The 19,031-nt window shown below is 49.4% G+C and overlaps 1 protein-coding gene across 5 annotated transcripts; it reads left to right on the top strand.

The window, feature by feature from the left end:
• The first annotated feature begins 1,803 nt into the window (after positions 1-1,803).
• On the top strand, positions 1,804-8,802 carry PDP2 (pyruvate dehydrogenase phosphatase catalytic subunit 2). 5 transcript variants are annotated; one of them, XM_019755323.3, is made up of 2 exons: positions 1,804-1,923; positions 3,858-8,802. In XM_019755323.3, the coding sequence occupies exon 2, from the start codon at positions 3,911-3,913 to the stop codon at positions 5,507-5,509; it is 1,599 nt and encodes a 532-aa protein (XP_019610882.2). In that variant the 5' UTR covers positions 1,804-1,923; positions 3,858-3,910; the 3' UTR covers positions 5,510-8,802. The 5 variants fall into 5 exon arrangements, with proteins under 5 accessions (XP_019610882.2, XP_019610866.2, XP_074170874.1 ...); XM_019755307.3 differs by having other exon boundaries at positions 1,817-2,060; XM_074314773.2 differs by having other exon boundaries at positions 1,817-2,065.
• The last annotated feature ends 10,229 nt before the right edge of the window (positions 8,803-19,031 follow it).

Genomic DNA, 19,031 nt, shown 5'->3' with positions numbered 1-19,031 from the left:
GGTAGCTTAGAAAAACTGGCGTTTCAGATTTAGTGGAGTTATGTAATTTTTCTCAGGAAAGTATGATGGGGCAGCCATCTGTGTGTCTCCAGTAGTTGGCCCAGAGCCTGACATTGTAGGTACCCATAAATGACTGCAGATTGAGTAATTAAACTATGCTGTCTCTGTCCTGAAGAATGGCCCTCTGTAGCCCCAAATAACTATCTATACAAAAAACATTTTGCACCTGTGGATGAAAAAGGGGTGCTATAATAAATCATAAATTCCTAGTTGGGCAGGTCACTCGCAGGCATAACCACCCTTAAGAAAGCACATAATCTTCTAATCCAATCCCCACCTTGTTTTCTTCCCACCCTAATGTCATCTTCCTTATGTTCCCTCATTAATTTCAAATGCATAAAAGAAGCTGCAAAACTGTTACTCTCTGAAGCATCTGAGACTGCTCCCCGGCATATGTTGTCAGTTTTGGCTCAAATATTATAAACTTTTACAAAAATTCTCTACAGGTTTGGACGTTCTCACTACAACACACCCAATTATTTAGAATCCCTTACAGTTATTTTTAGATTGAGTCTGAGACAGCCCTCTCAACATCCAGAAAGAGAGATATGGCGAATTCTGACTTACTGGTAGAAGTTCCGGAAAGGGCCAGGGTAGTATAAATATCATACCAGGGGTAAGTCTGATGAGCAGTTTTATGGGAGGCACATCCTTGGGTCCAGATGGGCTGACCAGGCTCCCCAGGTAAGCCAGTGTGTCTTCCTTCCAGAAGACCACGTACTCGGGCTTCTAAGTGGCCTTGTCTGGCCATCTCCAATTTTTCTCTGCTTCCAGGGAAAGGCTGCATCTGACTTACCACAGTTAGTAGAAGAGTTCTATTAAAGCAGTTTATAAGGAAGCAGGCGATAACTGGAATCCCACAATGGAAAGGACTGAGGGAATGACATCTAGTGTCCTGGTTCTCAGCCTTTCTCAACCTAGCACTCACTAACTGTGGGAACTGTCAGTGGTCAGGCCAACGTAACTGTCAGTTCAAGGCCCAATGGTCAGTGGGGAGCCAATGAAGACTTTAGAGCAGGAATTTGAGTTTTAGAAGCGTCACTCTGCCTGTTCTGTAGAAGACGGGTGGCTAGGGCCAAGTCGAAGTTTGAGGTGGGGAGACCAGATGAGAGGCTTGGAATAGGGTAGTAGAGCAGCTGGAGGCAAATGTTTGAATTGAAGAAATATTTAGGAGGTAAAATTAACAGTATTGGGTAACTGACAGGAGAGTGGGGTGGGGGCCAGGGAGAGGGAGGAGTCAGGTGACTTGCAGGATTCTGGCTTGGGTCTTTCGGCAGACTGTAAGATCTTTACTGGGTTAGGGGAGGAGGGGAAACGCTGGTTTGGCAGGAAAATGAGTTAGGGGCAAGTTGTATTTGAAGCCTCCAGTGGGAGTGCTCCCGTGGTTGAATATAAGGGTGTAGTGCTTGGGAGAAGGGTCTGGACTGGCCCGCACAGAAATGGAGAGGAAGCCGTGGGGTGTCACTAACAACAGTAAGGAACTGGAAAGGTTGCTCGGTTTGGGCTGTGCAGAAGGGGCAGTCACGTAATGCGGTTCTCAGCCATGTGACTGAATGGTCCCGTTGCCCTGCTCTGAACCTACTCCGGGTTGGAGCGGCGCAGGGCGGGTAGCGGGTAGGTGGGGAACAACCGGATTTGGCCCCTCAGGGTTTGTCCCTTCTGCCTGCCCTCTCCCCATCCTCAGCCATTGGGCAATTCCACTGTCCGTCAAGGTCCCGCCTCCGCAGATGAACCAATAAGGGCTGGGGAGAGGATGCTTCCTCCTTGAATCGGATCTGCAATAGTGGTATTCAGAAGTAAGGTGGGGTGGTGACAGTCGCGCGGCACAGAGGGAAGGACCCCCTGCTCAGAGGCTGCAAGCTGGTGAGAGCCCTGCGAGGGTCCGAGGTAGAGAAGGGTACGAGCGCGGGTTGTGGACATTCTAATCCCGCCGGGCCTCTCCGGGGCCTGGGCCTCCCCCTCCTGCGGCAACGGCTCAGGTGATCCGGTGGAGAGCAAAGGTGAGGTGAGGTGAGGTGAGGTGAGGTGAGGGGGCGGGTCCGCAGCCGGCAGGGAAGAGCTGGCCTCACAGTCATGGTCACCCCACTCACGCCACGCGCCACGTGGGCTCGCGACTAGCCAAGGACCCTTGGCTGCGTACTGAGCCATTAAGCTAGCTGCTTTAGCCCCAGGAGCTCCCCTGTGAGCTCGGTGTCTCGACTGAATCCCCTTATTTTGCAGTCTGGGAAGCTGGGGCTCAGGGACGCGGCGGCGCCCGGGTTTGAGGAAGATCCCGGTTTGGTGGACTGAGAAGGCCGCCGCGCTCTTAGCTATGAAGCGGTGGGTCAGAGACTTGAACTTGGGACCTGTCTGTTTCCTTTAGGGACGCGAAATTGTTTGGGTCGGTGCTGCCGCGGATCACCTCATGTCAGGCCCCGCTTCCAGGCTTCTCTGCAGGGCCCGGGGCAGGGGAGGAGGCAGGGCTCTGCGCGCCCTGACCTGCCGCTTCTGCCCCAAGTTCAGCCGGGTAGGTTGTGAGGAGCGGGACGGTTCTCAGTTCTGAGAGCTCTCGGATACTCCAATAGACAAACTTGGGGAGGGCAGGATTCATAAACGAAATCCAAAAAAACACGTGGGAAGCGCTCTTTTCTCCCGGGTCACCCAAGAAAATAGAGAGTAAAAAATAGAGCAGGTTTTGTTGTTGTTGTTGTTGTTTTGTTTTGTTTTTTTGGTTTTTGATCTAAGGAAAAATACCACCGGAGGCCATTGAAGGTGCTAGGAAAGTCTTTCCTTCATGCCCTTGTGGAGACAGATGTGAACCTTTTGGAAATCCGTTTGGCAATGACTCTACACCCTACACACTTTGACCTACTAACGCCTCATTTGGGAAATAAGTAGAATATAACCTAAGTAGGGAAAAGGTTGACGCATAAGGCAGTGTAGTTCGGTGTTTTATAAACAGCGGTGGAAATGACCTTCAAATCCCCAACAATAGAGAATAGTTAAGTAAATTATGATTGTTTATACCACAATGGGATATTACACATCCATGAAATGTAATATCGTGAATAAAATGCTCTTACCAAGTAAACTAGATTCAAAGTTGTGGTTACAACTATTTAAAAAGGTGTACAGAATGACTGGAGAAGTATACACCTAATAATAAAAGTAATAACTACCTTTTTTGGAGTGAAGGGTCATATTTCATTAAATCCTCACAAAACCTTGTAAGACTAGGATTCCTAGCCCGCCAATAGACAACCAGAGCTCAGGCAATGTGTATGATGCTAGACAGCCAGTGTGCCATTGGACCTTTAAAAATCCACATTTAACCAACATTTGAGAGTCTGTTGTGTGCCAGGTACAGGGATGGGCCCTGGAGAGCCACTGATAAAGCAGCCATGATTCCTGAATTCATGGAGCTTATAGACTAGTGGGAAAGCACTTAAATAAATATTTATGGTCTCCTGGGGAGAGTGAACCTGGGAGCTAGACAACTGGGCCCTAGCAAGGGAAAGGATTTGAGAAGGAGAGGAAAAAGGGAAGCTGGGCTAACTGTGAGGGATGAATGAGCTCTGTGGGGAAGCACTCAGTGGCTCTGTAAGAGCAGAGGGCATCTAAAAACATTTTCTGGAATGTGTTTATGTGTTATAAAGGGAGGTAGGGAGACTTGGTTTGGTATTTTGAGTTCAGTCAACTCTTTTAAATAGTTCACCTTAAATCACTTTTGTTCAGGATAGTAACAAATTAAGCGTTTTCAGAAGTCATCGTTATTAAGATATTAAATTTGAAACTTTCTTAAACTCTTTCATTTTCAGGCTTAAAAAAAAAACCCTTTTGCTGAAGGACCGTTTGCTGGTATAGTTTCAAAATGTCAAGTACTGTGTCCTACTGGATCTTAAATTCTGCAAGGAACAGCGTTGCCACATTACAGGGGGGGAGGCGTTTATATTCAAGGTGCACCTCAAGTAGGAATACATCTAAATGGAGGCTCTTATCCTGGGCACCAACCACCCTAAAAAACAATGCCTCATGTGCTGGCTTTGCTCTGCCAAAAGCCTATAGACACACATCGACAGAGGAAGACGATTACCACTTGCAACTCAGCCCTGAGCAGATAAATGAAGTGCTGCGAGCTGGTGAGTCAGCCCACAAGATTCTTGACTTTGTCAGCGTCAGTGGAGTCCCAAATTCGGTGTTGCGGTTTGAGAGCAATCAGCTGGCCGCCAATTCCCCAGTGGAGGACCGGCGAGGTGTAGCCTCCTGCCTGCAGACCAACGGGCTGATGTTTGGCATCTTTGATGGACATGGTGGCCATGCGTGCGCTCAAGCAGTGAGTGAGAGGCTGTTCTACTACGTGGCAGTGTCACTAATGTCTCAGCAGACCTTGGAGAGGATGGAGGGAGCCATGGAAAGCATGAAGCCTATGCCGCCCATCCTGCAGTGGCTGAAGCATCCAGGGGACAGTATCTACAAGGATATCACGTCAGTGCACCTTGATCACCTCCGGGTCTACTGGCAGGAGCTGCTTGACCTGCACATGGAAATGGGACTGAACATTAAGGAAGCATTAATGTACTCCTTCCAGAGGCTGGATTCTGACATCTCGCTGGAAATCCAGGCTCCTCTGGAAGACGAGATGACAAGGAACCTTTCACTCCAGGTCGCTTTCTCTGGAGCAACAGCTTGCGTGGCCCATGTTGATGGTGTTCACTTGCATGTGGCGAATGCTGGTGACTGCCGGGCCATCCTTGGTGTCCAGGAGGACAGTGGCATGTGGTCTTGTCTGCCCCTCACTCAGGACCACAATGCCCGGAACCAGGCTGAGCTGTCACGATTAAAAAGGGAGCATCCGGAATCAGAGGACAGGACAATCATCATGGAAGACAGGCTGCTGGGAGTCCTCATGCCCTGCAGGGCATTCGGGGATGTCCAGCTGAAGTGGAGTAAAGAGCTGCAGCGCAGTGTCCTGGAGAGGGGTTTTGACACCGAGGCCCTCAACATTTACCAGTTCACCCCCACACATTACTACACTCCACCCTACCTGACTGCTGAGCCTGAGGTCACGTACCACAGGCTGAGGCCCCAGGATAAGTTCCTTGTGCTGGCCTCAGACGGCCTGTGGGACGTGCTAGATAATGAGGATGTGGTGAGGCTGGTGGTGGAGCATCTGACGGAAGCAGGTCGGCACAAGCCAGACCTGGCCCCGAGACCCGCCAAGCTGGGCCTCATGCAGAGGCTGCTGCTACAGAGGAAAGCCCAGGGGCTCCACGCTGCTGACCAAAACGCAGCCACGCGTCTCATCCGACACGCCATAGGGAGCAATGAGTATGGGGAGATGGAGCCGGAGCGCCTGGCGGCGATGCTGACGTTGCCGGAGGACTTGGCGAGGATGTACAGGGATGACATCACTGTCACTGTGGTGTATTTTAACTCAGATTCAATTGATGCGTATTACAAGGGGGGTTAAGAGGCTCCCATCTTATTGCCCAGGGTAACTTCAATGCTCTTCTAAGACATTTTCACTTACTCGGAAACTAGCTATTCAAATCTTACTGTTAAAAGGGCAGGCAGATATAGCTGGCTTAATAATAGCTTAAGGTGAGAAAAAGAAAACAGCCTACGTTTAAAAACAAAGCAGTGATTTCGTGTCCCTGTGTGTTTTGGTCACCTCTACTACGCAGAGAGGGCAGAGCGTAGAGACCACAGAATTGACTTGGGCTCTAGTAGCCCAAGTCCTTTTATAGACACTTGGTAAACTGTCAGCCTGAGCCTCCAAAGGGTAAATTTAATCATGATTCTAAGCATGCGAAGAACTTCAGGGTCTCCTGAAGTCTTGCTGCAAAATCTACAAACTTGATAATTCTCGATTCACCATCGACTTTTAGACTATGAAGCAAGGTTTTGTTTGTTTTTTATTTTTAAATTACTAAGACCTAGGTTTACAAAGGACATTACAGAACACTTTTCAATGCAACAGTCTAACCTTTTTTGTGATCATACTTGTGAAAACATTTTGAAATGCTACATTCTAGTTCTATTTTAGTTTATTTTAAAACTGAGTCCTCAAACTTGCAAACAGGCCTGCTGTCAACATGCTTAGAATGATTTGTCTTGGTTTTCAGCTGAGGGTGGGAGGGGCTAGGCCTCTAGACCAGCAGAATTTGTGCAGCTTTTGGTCCCTTTCACTGAGTCCTACCCCCTGATCTTTCAAGACTGTACTAGGAGGTAACTTCCATCTAAGCCTTAACTCTTGGCCTTTCCTGCATTAATAACATTTCCTCCAGTGCTTAGCGTTTGGAAGTTTAGTCATACCACTTAGCCTTTCTGTTTATATCTCTCAAACATTCTTCTGTTAATTTCTACCTTTGTGGTGCTAAACTCCGTCATCCCGCTGCTGCTGACTAACTGGAAAGAATGCTTTCTCTTCAAATGGTTGCAGGGAGGGAGAAAATGTGATTTCCTTGTGATTAGGCAGGACTGGTTTATGCAGTGGATTATGGATTTAGATTCAGCCTGAATCTGGAGAGATGAAACATGAAGGAGTTGGAAACCGTCACTAACCAAGGCTCCCTATGTGCCTCCTGAGAGGTGGTGGGGAGGAGGGAGGAGGGAGATTTGTTGGATGAGACACTTGCACCTAGAATGTGAGATAAATCGTCATTGCTACTTCTCAGGAACTAGACCATATTTAGTATAGAAATGGGGCAAAAATAAATGTGACCCATAATGGCTTCCGTGGGCTGCACAGTCTTTGTGTTCATTGGAAAATTAAACCACGTAGATCCTTTTTTGGGGTATGAGTTTCATGTTCTCATGAATTACTGTGGCATTTAAACAACAGGAAATGTGTCCCTGAACGGAAACACAAATATAATCCCACAAAACTGACATTTTTATCTTCCTGCTTTACATTAGTTGATCCTTCTCCTCATCTCACCCCCTTACGCCATCCACTGAAAGAAAAGCAAATAACTAGGTTTGACTGCTTCATTTTTGTCCATGTCCCAGTGACATTCATTCAAGCATTGGGATACTTCTAGCTTGAGATGTTTCCCTGTATATTTTGCAGTGCAACTGTTTAGTGATATGGCTTCATCTAAAATTCTCTTGAGAGCTTAGCCTTGGTCCTTTTATTCTGAAACCATTGGTATTCCTTGTAATCTCCTAGATCTTAACTCAGAAATTAAACGTGAATCACTACCATTCTGCTCATGTGAAGGTTTGTTGCTAGAGCCGAAGACTGCTTGTCTGACAACCTTTTTCCTCGATGCCGGCTAAGCCCTGGCACACCCTTGGACCATTTACCTGGATTACAGAGTGTGAATCCGTTTTGGAGCCATCATGGTCATAAATGTATCTGATTCAATAACTTGTGGGACAGCTGAGAGAATACAGACTTCCCAACTGTTCCTCAGAATGTATCTGTGTTTTTTTCTCTGCTTCATAGATTTCCTGCTTTCTAATTGATATATTGAGAGAGAAGAAAGGCCGGTTTATTGTCTGCCTTTTTCTACTGTGAACTGTGTCAGCTCTTTCCATGAATGCTCCAAGGGGTGCCTCCTGGTTAAACCCCAGTGTGTATCTCCCTGACCATAGTTCTGCTGTTTTGGCCTTCCTGAGGCACTGCTTGTGGACTTTGGGATTTGAGAGAGGGGGTTGGTGGTACTTCTCAGTTTCTTCCAAAGCATTTATCCTTTTTATGTAAAGATTTCAATTTTGAGACTTCTAAAATGAACTGAAAAATGAGACTGAACGTTTAATATTTTGGTGGTAACTTTACTCAAAAGTATGCTTTGGTGTTTTAAATAGCATATTAGGTAAGAAATTTTGGTAATATCGACCTAATTTGCATATTTTATATATAAGTAAAATATGGCTCTGCTGATTCGGGGATTGGTCAAAATGGATAGGGAAGATGGTACTGGTTCTAAATTCAAATTAGTATGCTAGGTCAAGTTACTTAGATACTCAGTGTTCTGAGATGTTAATTGTAACATTAAAGCTAATTTATTATAAGGAAAATGTAAACTTTGAGGTATGTTAATACGTAAACACTTCTCCCAGAAGTATGATCCTCCTAAAGGATATGTAGTATTGGGCACACTGGGTAAAGCTCAGGTTAGACACAATTGAACTGGAACCTTTTATACGTAAATGAAATATAAACAGCTCAAACTTGAGTTAAAGAAGAGAATAATTGTATGGAACAAGAAAATGTGTTCAGAATGAGTCTGGCTTGACTCTTGCCCATCAGCCCCCACTGACCTATGTTCATTTAACCATTTTGGGGAAGCCTTAACCTCCCAGATTAAACCAGAGTGTCCTGGAACTGAGCGATCCTAGTTTCATCTTCAAGTGGTTCATTTGTCTTTGAATGTGACTCTTTTCTGTAACAGAAAAAGCCCCAGTGTGGCTTTGGAGCTGCGGTACAAAGGCTGGTGGTACCACGTCATGCGAGCTGCCATGTACGTCACCCAGTGGAAAACACGTTTGGACTGCTGTGCTACCATCACCTGAATGGGCGGAGGCTCTGTCCCGTAGGCCTCAGGCACCTAACATTTAACCTGCCTCCTGGAAACTATTTCTTATCAAGCATTTACTTTATTAAAAATTTACTTTATTAAAAATCATTAACCATGTTCTTTAATATTTACTGACATTTGTGTTTTAAGCTGTATACCAATGTTCACACTTGACATTGATTTTCTAACCATTAGAGATATTTAAATAAAACTTGTAAATAAAAGGAGCAAAATGTAATTTGGTTTCTTTTGGTTTGAATAATCATTTTTTTAGGTCCTTAGGGTACCAGATGAGGCCAGCCATTGTTTCACCACCTCTATCAGGCCGTGGAAGATTTCAGTCTGTTCAAGAGTCCATCCAAAAGAGTTTTCTCTGCAAAATTTTGATGGCCTCCTGACGACACAGGAAGTTCTCATTTAGTGTGTGGGGACCTGAAAAGAAGGAAAAGGAAGTGAAAGCTTTTGTTGTGAGGGTCCCCACACACTCAGTGCCAAGGCCTATCTGCTGGGATTTCATAGTATTTAACTGAGCGTGTTAAATCTTAAATTCATGTTACTCTTAAATGCAGAGCCAGCTTTGGGGAAAGTTCTAGGCAGCTACCTAGATAGAGTTAAAGACCCCACTCCAACTCACCCCCACTGAGCTCGAGCGATCTCATTGCCTCTGGAGTGATACAGCACATAAGGATTTCTCCAGTGGGTACTTTTTAAAATGCAAATACATTAGTAATTATTTATGTTATTAACATTAGGCATTAACACTTTAGTATGGGCTAGGGTAAACTGGGCCTTGAGGAGCAGATTTTGGAGAGGGAAAGGTAAGAAAGGGAGTGTCTAAAGTCTGATAAGGATGACTAGAGCTATTGCCCTCTTTTTAATGTGATAAAACAGGCCCACAGGTTGAGAAACTTGTGACACCATGGTAGGGCCTCGATCTGAGCCAAGTCCACAGTCCAAACACTTGTCCCAATATTGAGTTTTCAGAAAGGGAAAGCAATTCACAAAACATCTCTTACTGCCCAATTTTGGCCCAGGGGGTTGGGGATGGGGCGGAGAAGTGAATGGTGCTGAAAAGAAGCTAAATATATTTAACGTATACGGTCCAGTATTCCACCATTTTGGAACACGATAAAAATAGAGGGGAAAGGGTGAGAATTATATTTTAAAAATTAAGCTCTTTGGACTCTAACTAGAGTGGGAAAAACTTATACTGTTCCTTTCACCTCTAGAGTTTTCATTTTCATTTTAATGCTACTAAATGTCCTTAAGTTCTTCCCTCTGAACTATAGATGGCCTGCACTCCAAGAGCCTCCCTCTGGGATGGGTTAACCTTTACCTGGTTTCTGTGGGTCTGAATGTCTTTGCGCCATTGGCCCCTTGCCTAATCTGCTCCACATGGGAAACCGCCTGGCTGGGAGGAGCAAGTAGGGAGTGAGAGGGCCAGAGTTCCAGTTCTGACGTCTGCCGGCAAGGGAATAAGTGGACCAGACATGTTATTTACCCTTATCCCACTGAAAAATGGTCTGTAGAGGGACATTCCAAACCTGGCTCTATCTCAGATCTTAACTCTCCCTGCCTTTCCAGGATTCTGGAAAGCCCTCACTTGGCCAACCCCAGGGCCAGGCATCCAGCGGGGCTGAGATGCCCATGACACTGGACACGATGGGGATAGGGAGGGGCCAGTCCAGGGAAAGAAGCACAGAGGTGGGTCCGGTCCAGTGGGTCTAGGGACAGGCTCCAGGGGCATTGTGGACGTAGGGACAAGAGTTGCAGTGAAGGCTGAGGGGGAGCTAGCCAAATGTGGCTGGGTGGGCAAGGAGAAGCACTCAGGTGGTCTCGGGGGTTAGAAGTGAGCAAGGCCACGCAGCCACCTCAGAAAGGACTGGGCATGACTTGCTCTTCATCAGCATGGAGGTGGGATGGAGGCAGCACAGAAAATCCTACCTCAATCCTCCCACTTTGCCTGCAGTGTTATAACCAGGTGCTGCTGAGTATGTGTCCTTGTTTTTCTCCTCCCTAACCCCATCCCTGTAACATCAGGCTCAGCCCCTGTCCTGCTGATTGTAGAATGAGTGAGGAAGGATGGAGGACAGATGGATGGATGGGTGGACGGATGATTAAGGGAAGAGCAAAAGTGAGAGAGGTCAGAGAAGTAGGAGGCAAACCGTGAGTGGAAGTGAGGAGAGGGGTTGAGGAGCATCCAGTACCAGAAAAGATCAGGGGTACGGATAGGTGGAAACGGACAATTAGTTAAAAAAAAAAAGGACCACTAAGAAAAGGTGAGGACCACTGTGTATTCTCACTTGGGATTCAGGACACAGGATAGGCCTGGATGGTGAGGTGGAGGTGAGAAGTCAGCTCTGTGAGAAGAGGTTGGCTGAGCTGCTGGGATGACCCTCTGAGACAAAGCAATGCAGTGGGCGAGGGATGGTGAATGTCATCAGCAAGCCAACGTACTCTTGGGCTCGGAGTGGAGACCATCCAAGGGTTCACTCGGGGTGTCAGGGGCTTTGTACTGCACTTTGGCGTGGAGAGATGGAGTAGCTGGGCCTCTTCCAAGCTCTGCTTGGTGGCTTAGTCACTAACTCCTGAGGATGACAGGAGGAGAGCACCAATGGGGAGACCCGGGCTGACACAGGCCCTTTGCTGTGGGATTCTGTGGTAAAGCAACATGAAGTAAGAGGCTGCCTCTAGATGTCGCCATCTGGCCATGTTGGCATCAGCCGCAGCTGGAGTAGGAAGAATGTGTTCCTGAGATAAGGCGCGGAGACTCACCCCCAGACAGAGTAGCGTCTCCCTGGGACTGCAACCTAGAACATCCTTCAGGAAGCCTCGCCAGAGCCCGGACGTCCTTGGGGCTGAAACGAGTATACAGTGTGGGAGGACCCTGTCCTGTGGCCACTCAGCCCTGCCTTGTGGGGAACGGGCTGCTGGGGTCCCAAGATGGGTTGTAGGTCCTGAGGGAGTTGCTGCCATTTTTTCTAGTCTCTCCCCGTGTGGGTATCCCCCTCTGTGGACTGTCCCACACCTCTGAACCCTTTCCACTCCCAGCCCCTCTCTCTCTGCAGCCAGTCCCCACAGCCACCCACCCAGTAGTTCAGGGGTCTAGTCCCTCCTGCCCATCCCATCCCAGTCCCAAGAATGGTCCAAACTACTTTTATCCTTCGCCACCCCCAAACGGTTGCCCCTCCAGTCAACTCCACCCAGCACACAGCAGTCAGACTGATCTTTGTCAGACTCAAATCTGACCACGTCACTCGTCTGCTTCAAACTCTTCAATGGCTCCCCATCATCCTGGGGAGAAAGCTCAGAATCCTGCTCAGATCCCCTGGCTGGCCTCCCCAGCCTCCACTCCTCCCCAGGTGGGTTCTATAGTCTCGCAGGTAGGAAGGAGCAAAAAAAGAGAAAGAGGTCTTGTCTTCCCTCCACAAGGTGGAGTCACCTCTTTCAAGAGTGGGGCTGGCCCCCTGTTCACCCCTGGGATGGAGCCTGGAATCCTCCACCTTTTGCTCCTTGTTGTGGTTTTGAGGATGACCAAAAATGCTCTTCCCATCAAGCAGTGGGGTCTATTTCCCCTCCTCTTGAACCTCGGCTGGCTTTAGCAACTTGCTTGTAACCAATTGAATGCAGCAAAGTGACACTGGGGATTGACAAAGCTAATGTGCAGCAAAGTCTTGATAACTGGTGAATCTGATACACGGTAGTGATGGTTAATTTTATGTGTCAACTTGACTGGGCTAAGGGATGCCCAGATAGCTAGTAAAACATTATTTCTGAATGTGAGGGTGTTTTTGGAAGAGATTAGCTTTTCAACCAGTAGATTGAGTAAAGAAGCAGGTGGGCGTCATCTAATCCATTGAGGGCTGGAATAGAGCAAAAAGTCAAAAGGAAGAGAAAATTTGCTCTCTGTTGGGTTGGGACACCCATCTTCCGCCGTTGGACATCTGGTGCTCCTGGTTCTCAGGCCTTTGGACTCCTACTGGGACTTACACCATTGGCTCCTCTGGTTCTCAGGCCTTTGTGTTTGGACTGGAACCACGCCACTGGCTTTCCTGGGCCTCCGGCTTGTATACAGCAGATCATGGGGTTTCTCAGCCGCCATAATCACATGAGCCAATCCCTCATAATAAATCTCACAACCATATGAAGCAAGTGTTATGAACCCATTTTACAGAAGGTGAAACTGAATCTGGGGAAGTTAAATGATGTGCCCAAGGTCACAAAACTGATAAATGTGGAGCTGAGTGTCTGACTCCAAAGCTTCTTCTTAGCTTTCATGTGATCGTTAAGCCATGACACTATTCTATTGAACATCTATTTGATTTTTTTTTAAAAAAGAAAGAAAAACAATCCACGTTCTATCTGCTCTCCAAAAACCTGGCAGGAAGGAGTGAGCTGTTTGTCCATGGAAGCATTCTAGCTGAAGCTGAAGGAACCCTTAGCAAGATGCAAATTGGATGGACTCCCCTGAGGGTGTGCCCTCTGCTTGTGTCTGGGATGGGGGGGTGTGGATGTAATACAGGACAGACCCTGTGTATGGGTCTGTCAGCCTGGCCTGTGGGTTTGGGAGGATAAGAGCAGGTGGAAGTTCGGCGGGGACGGTGCCGGCCTCGGCAAGCAGGAGGGACCAGCAGACCACAGCCTGCCCTGCTGTGGCCCTGGACTGGTCTCTGATCCCCCTCCCTGCCCTGGGCCTGGCACCTCTCGCTTGGGGGAGGGCTCAGAACTCATCAGTCACAGAATGAAGTCTGCGCTCCCGCCCAGCACCTGTCAGAATTTCTCTGAGAAGGGGGGAGTGAGGGAGGGCCAGGCAATTGCACAAGGAGATTTGAACAAAAATGGTCATGGCACTTGTGTTTGTAAGAGAGAAACTGGACACCGCTGACATGTCCTCCTTCTACTTACTGGACAAAGAGATTCTGGTACATCCATCCTCGTGGACTTTTACAAGTCATAGTGGAAAAAAGAGAGAGTGGAAGATCTTTATTATTTGATGGGAAACTGCTAAATGTAAATATTAATACTTGTAAATGAGGGGGTAGGCTGGGAAATCAGATTACAAAACAGAATGTACAGTGTAACCCCAAGTTAAAACCCTTCCCCCAGCCCTCACACACACCCCTCCACCAGCTCCCTTGTGACTTACCCCTTTGGCCAGCGGCCAGCTGGTGGGGGAGGGGACCACTACTATATTGGGAAAGGGATGAGATCACCCAAAGGCTGGCAGATTTAGAACTGGGTAACTTTTTCCACCCCTGTGGTTCTCAGAGGCTTCTGTGCTGGCTTATAAACCTTGGTGCTGTCCTAGAGGGTGGAGGCCCACTCTTTTAGGGGTGGAGATGGTGGCTGAAGCTGGATAGGGCATAGGTGCTGAGCTGAAGTTGAGATAAAATGTCAGAATAGGCCTGGGGGTCCCCTGGGCCCACCTGGGACCCTACATGAGCTTTGCTCCCAGAAGATCTGAGTGTCCCATTACTCCCGAGGGACCCTTGTGGACAAAGAGTGCATTTTGTGGGTGCAGGGATATCCCAGAGGGTGGCCACCTTGTGGTGAGCTGAGCTGAGTCCTCTTGAGCCCAGCTCTAACACCCTGTTATGTCTTGAGATTCCTATATGCCAGCCTGGCCCTACCCCAAAAGGAATCCCCCATTTCTAGCCAAACCCAGGAGAACCCTGGTGAGTATTGCTGTGGAGGGAAGAGGCCTGGGCCGAGAGGAAACAGGGGTCTGATTCCAGCTCAACAAATCAGTTCAACTCCCACACTTGATTTCAATATCCACCAGACGCCCTCAAACCTTCATCCTCCGGCCTCTCAAATACGTCACGGTGTGTCCCAGTCCTCTGAGCTTTTCCCCAGGCAGTTGTCTCAACCTGGCTACCCATCCCCACTCTAGCTGCCTTTGTCAACTACCAACCCTGAGCTGGATCAGGTGCCGTCTCTCCCCACGTCAGGCATCCATCGTGTTGGCTTGTCCATGTTCATCCGGGGTAACCCTGAGGGCAAGGGCTGGCTCCAGGGAAAATGCTAGGACATGCTGGATGAAGGAAATGGGAGGATCCCTAGAAGGGATGGGGGAGTCAGGAAAGGACCCACTATGTGTCCAGCACTGATATGTGCCAGGGCCTCGAAGGGGAGTGCAGAGCTTCAGGCTCCCCACACTCCACAGCAAACAGCAAGAGAACATGGTGTGGACACCCTGACCTGGACTTTGCAGGCGAGAAGCAGTAGCTGGGCAGAACTGGAATGAGCCGGAACGTCCCCTCCTTAGCCTGACCCTGAACAGCAGGGCTGGGAATGGAATTCTCCAGCTGGATGGAGTTGTTCCTGGAAAATCCCCACAAGTCCTTCCAGAAACATGCTTTTGTGCCTGACTCTGGCTCCTTCAAATTGCTGGGCAGGGGGCCTTTTTGCAGCCGGGCTACTCAGGCAAGTCCCTTGCCTTCTCTGGAGCCCTGGGGCTACACTCTGGAACAGCCAAAATGGAGATTCACACATCTATTGAGCACTATCTGTCAGCTTCACAGAGTTCTCTCAATCCACCCTGAGAGGCAGGGATCAAGTTCCCATCATTTGAGAAGAAAGCTGATGCCCAAGGTCACATAGCTGTCAGGATTCGAGGCTCACCCATCGAGGGTCAGCTCCAGAGGACTCCAGTCCCCCCACCCCATTCAGGACTCTGGAAAGGACAGGATGAGCGCTTGGGCTGAGGATGCCACTTCCAGCTCAGTCACACTTGACTGAGCCTTTCCTGGCCTGGTGCCGGCCACTCTCAGAATAACCCTGGTGGTTCTGGGCACAGATCATTGGCCACCTGGGACCTATTTTTGTTCTTCGGGTAAGAAGGAAGTCTCACCTTGCGCAGTAACCACTTAGGGCAACGGGGAACATGTGACCCTCAACCCCAGCTGACCTTATGGTCTTGCTAGGAAATGACCCCAGCAGGGAAGCCAGAGGCCTGCTTTAGCCACTCTCCCTTTCTCTCTCTGCCTTGCAACTTCCCAGAATCTGGCTTTCTACCTTGTCCCCACTTCTTGGCAGCCCACACCTTCCCCCACAATTACTCTGAGCAGAAAACCAGAGCATCTTCATCTGTCCTCATTACTAAATCTTACCCACCGGAACAGCCAGAAAACTTTTTCTCACATCTAGCTGTGGAGACAAACCCATTTCCTTAGGTTCCAGCTAGTGGATTCTAGAGGCCGGGTGCAGGAGCCATCTAGGGATCCAGCATCTAGAACTTGACCTATAGAATCTGGGGCCCTGGAATCCTATGGGGTATCAGTTGATAGCATTTGAGGAGATGACCAAAGCATACCACTGACACTCTGGAAGGTCAACTACAATCTCAAGGATCATGGACCCAAAGGCCATTTATAGAGGGGTGATCCCTGGGTGTGGAGCCCAGATGTGCATAGAGTAGCACCCCAGCAGTCTTGGAGGGATTCCTCTCTGCTGAAACCAGGTGTGTTGGGGGCGGAGTATTGTGATCTGAACTCAACAACATAAATGTATAGAAAAAAGACTGAAAGGAAACCTGATAAAAATGTTACTGTAACAACAGAGAGTGACTATAACTGTAATGACATTAATAATAGTAGCTATTCCCATTTTCCAAGGGCTAGTTATGTGCCAGTCGCTGTGCTAAGTAAGGGCTTTGCTTGTATCATCTCAGTTAATCCCCGTGTGTGCTCCTCTCTCGGTGGCCGGTGGCCGTGGCCAGTGGCCTATTGAGTGAGCTCTATAAATGAGGGTGGTTTTTGCCAGCTCTGCAGCTTCTCTGGAGGTGGACAGATGAGCTCTCAAGCTCAGTATACAGAGGATGCTGTGTTGTCCCTGCCAGCATTGCGGGGCGTGAGAGGGCATGGCTGGCCCCCTCGGGGATGCCTTTGGGGAGCCAGCCAGGCCCACTGAGATGACCCCAGCCCCCACTTGGCCCTACTCCTTTAGGCGTTGGGGCTCAAAATAGTGGCAGTTTGAGAGCTGACAATCAAAGGGCAGCTAAAAAAAGTTCCCTCAGTCTGGGCTCTGTCGCACACGGCTCCTAGGGCCTATTTTAGGGGAGAGGGTGCCGACGTGCCAATGGAAAATCCATGAGGCGGGAGTCTCCAAGGTGGGGGACCCATGTACCTCCCTGTCCCCATCCTGGCCGCCCATCCCTGAACGCAAGCACAGGGACACACACACACACACACACACACACACACACACACACTCTTACAGCCCTTAGCCTCACTTCCCAACTATTGGACTTTCTCATCCTTACAACAGCCCAGGAAAAGGATGAGCTAACTGAAGCTCAGACAGGGGAAGTAACTTGCCCAAGGTCACACAGCCTGGAAATTGGCAGGACAGTGGCCAGCCTGGGCCTCTGTGGCTCACAGTATACTCTCCCCATAGAAGTAGCCCTTGCCTATGGCCTCACTGGGAAAGTAACACATTGTCTTCTGGGACATCAAAATCTCCGAGGTGGTACATTGTGGGTTTGACTGGCTAGGAAGCTGAGGGTCTCAATGACCACACGAGAAGAAATCCCGGTGGAAACCCCCAAGCCAATTCTGATGGAACCTTGCCTGGCTATAGGAGAGGTAACTGGTTCAGGGCCTTGTTCCAGGTGAACCCACAACCTGTCCCCGTGACCACCTTTCCTCCCCCCTGCTTAGCCCCCCGAGCCTGGCAGACCCTGCCAAGTTTCCAGGGAATGTGTCAGATAAGGGGCTAATGCTCATGACTGCCTCCCACCCAGACACTATCTCTGACCCTGCCGCCACCACCAAGTGGGTAAGAATAGCAACAGCCCCAATGAGTGGGCATACACACAGGGACAACATAGCAACATCTTCAGGCAGGCAGCCCTGGCCCATAGATTGAAGACAGCTCTCCAGGTCCCCTTCCCCATCCGTTCCAGCCCCATCTGGCTCCCCCATTGTCCTGGGCCTGAAGCCATACAACACTTTTAAAGCACCAAGCTTCTGCCTCAGTGGAGGGGATCTGAGGGAGAGCACACTGCCTTGTTGATCCTGGCCTGGGGCCAGGGCCCTGCCCTTCACTGAGGAGCTGTGTGACCCGGAGCTGGCACTGTACCTCTCTGGGCCCTTAAGTGGGGAACCGTGGCACAGCAGCACGGTGCAGCATGGAAACAGTCAGCAAGGCCTCTGCTGGGCCTAGGGCCCCTTGTTGTCCTGGTCTGAATGCCCCTGGGACCTCTGATCCTTGACTTCCGGGCCCAGGGGGATGTGGATAGGGTAAGCATGTAGGAGTCCTTGGGATATGATCATGACGGGGGGGCGGGGGCATATTGTGACTGAGTCCCCTCTATGAGTCTCCTTGTGACACTCCTGTGGATGTGCTCCACCGTGTTGCATGAGTGTGGGTGGGTGTCTCATCACTCTGAGGGAAGAGGCTGTTGTCATGGAACCCAGAGTGAGCGTCACTGTGACATCCAAAGCGGGGAGATCTGGGAGCTTTGTGTATAAGTTCCTGAGTCACTGGGACACCTGGGGGAGTCAAGGGAGCCAAGTCCCCCAGTCCCCACGTCAGTGGCCCCTATAGCTCTTACCGCCTGACTCACTGCCATTGTTTGAACCAGACCCAGGCCCCTCCCCCAGCCTCCCACCCTTCCTCACCCAGCCTCCTTGCTCTCCTCATCTTCCGCTCATTCTCTTCCCCTTGACCCTCAAACCTACCTCCTTCTCCTCCAATGTCCCCCAATGACCCAAGGAGTCCCAGGGGGAGGAGGACAGGGATGCTAGGGAAGGGGAAGAAGGCAAGGGTTGAGGTGAGTTCCTGCTATGCTTACACATGGTGACATAGGGAACAGGCAGACCAGACTTTAACACACACCGACAGACAGACAGACAGACAGACAGACAGACAGACACACACACACACACACACACACGATGGAGTGACAGGCCCTCTAAGAGGTCTCCAACTCAGTTTGTCAACATTAGACCTATCAGGTAGACTCCCACACGCCCGTAATCCTTTGGCTCCTCCCACATCTGAGACCCTTTCCTGTGGTCCTGTAGAAGCAGGATGTCTGGACTTGAGATTGGAGTAAGAACTTCTGCCCTGAGGCCCAAGCTAGAGTCCTAGGGTGGGTAGAGGTGGGTGTGGGTGGAATGGGGGTCTCTGAGGTCTCAAGCCTTTCTTTCTTTCTTTCTTCATGAGTGAGGGCCGGACTGACCTCTGGGCCTCTAGATTCAAGAGCCCTAATCGCTAGGGCTGGAAAAAGTTTAAAAATATCCTCATGTTTACATTCTTTCCAAGCCCGCCTCCCGATCCTCAGTGCTGGGTCCCTTTGATCTGCTTCTGCGCCTCTGGAAGGGGCCTGGGAGTGGGGGAGCATGAGCTCTCCACTGGGGCGAACCCTGTCACTCCCTTCAGCTCCAGACCAGTCTGAACTCTGCAAGACTCCTCAACATCACCCAGAGAGCGCCTTGGAGCTGGCAAGGAGCCAATGCTGGA

This window comes from Rhinolophus sinicus, chromosome 8 (genome assembly GCF_057876585.1).
Source record: "Rhinolophus sinicus isolate RSI-liver-muscle chromosome 8, RSI-T2T, whole genome shotgun sequence".
Lineage (NCBI taxonomy): Eukaryota > Metazoa > Chordata > Mammalia > Chiroptera > Rhinolophidae > Rhinolophus > Rhinolophus sinicus.
The sequence above is the reverse complement of the archived record's forward strand: the minus strand, read 5'-3'. Positions and strand labels throughout refer to the sequence as shown.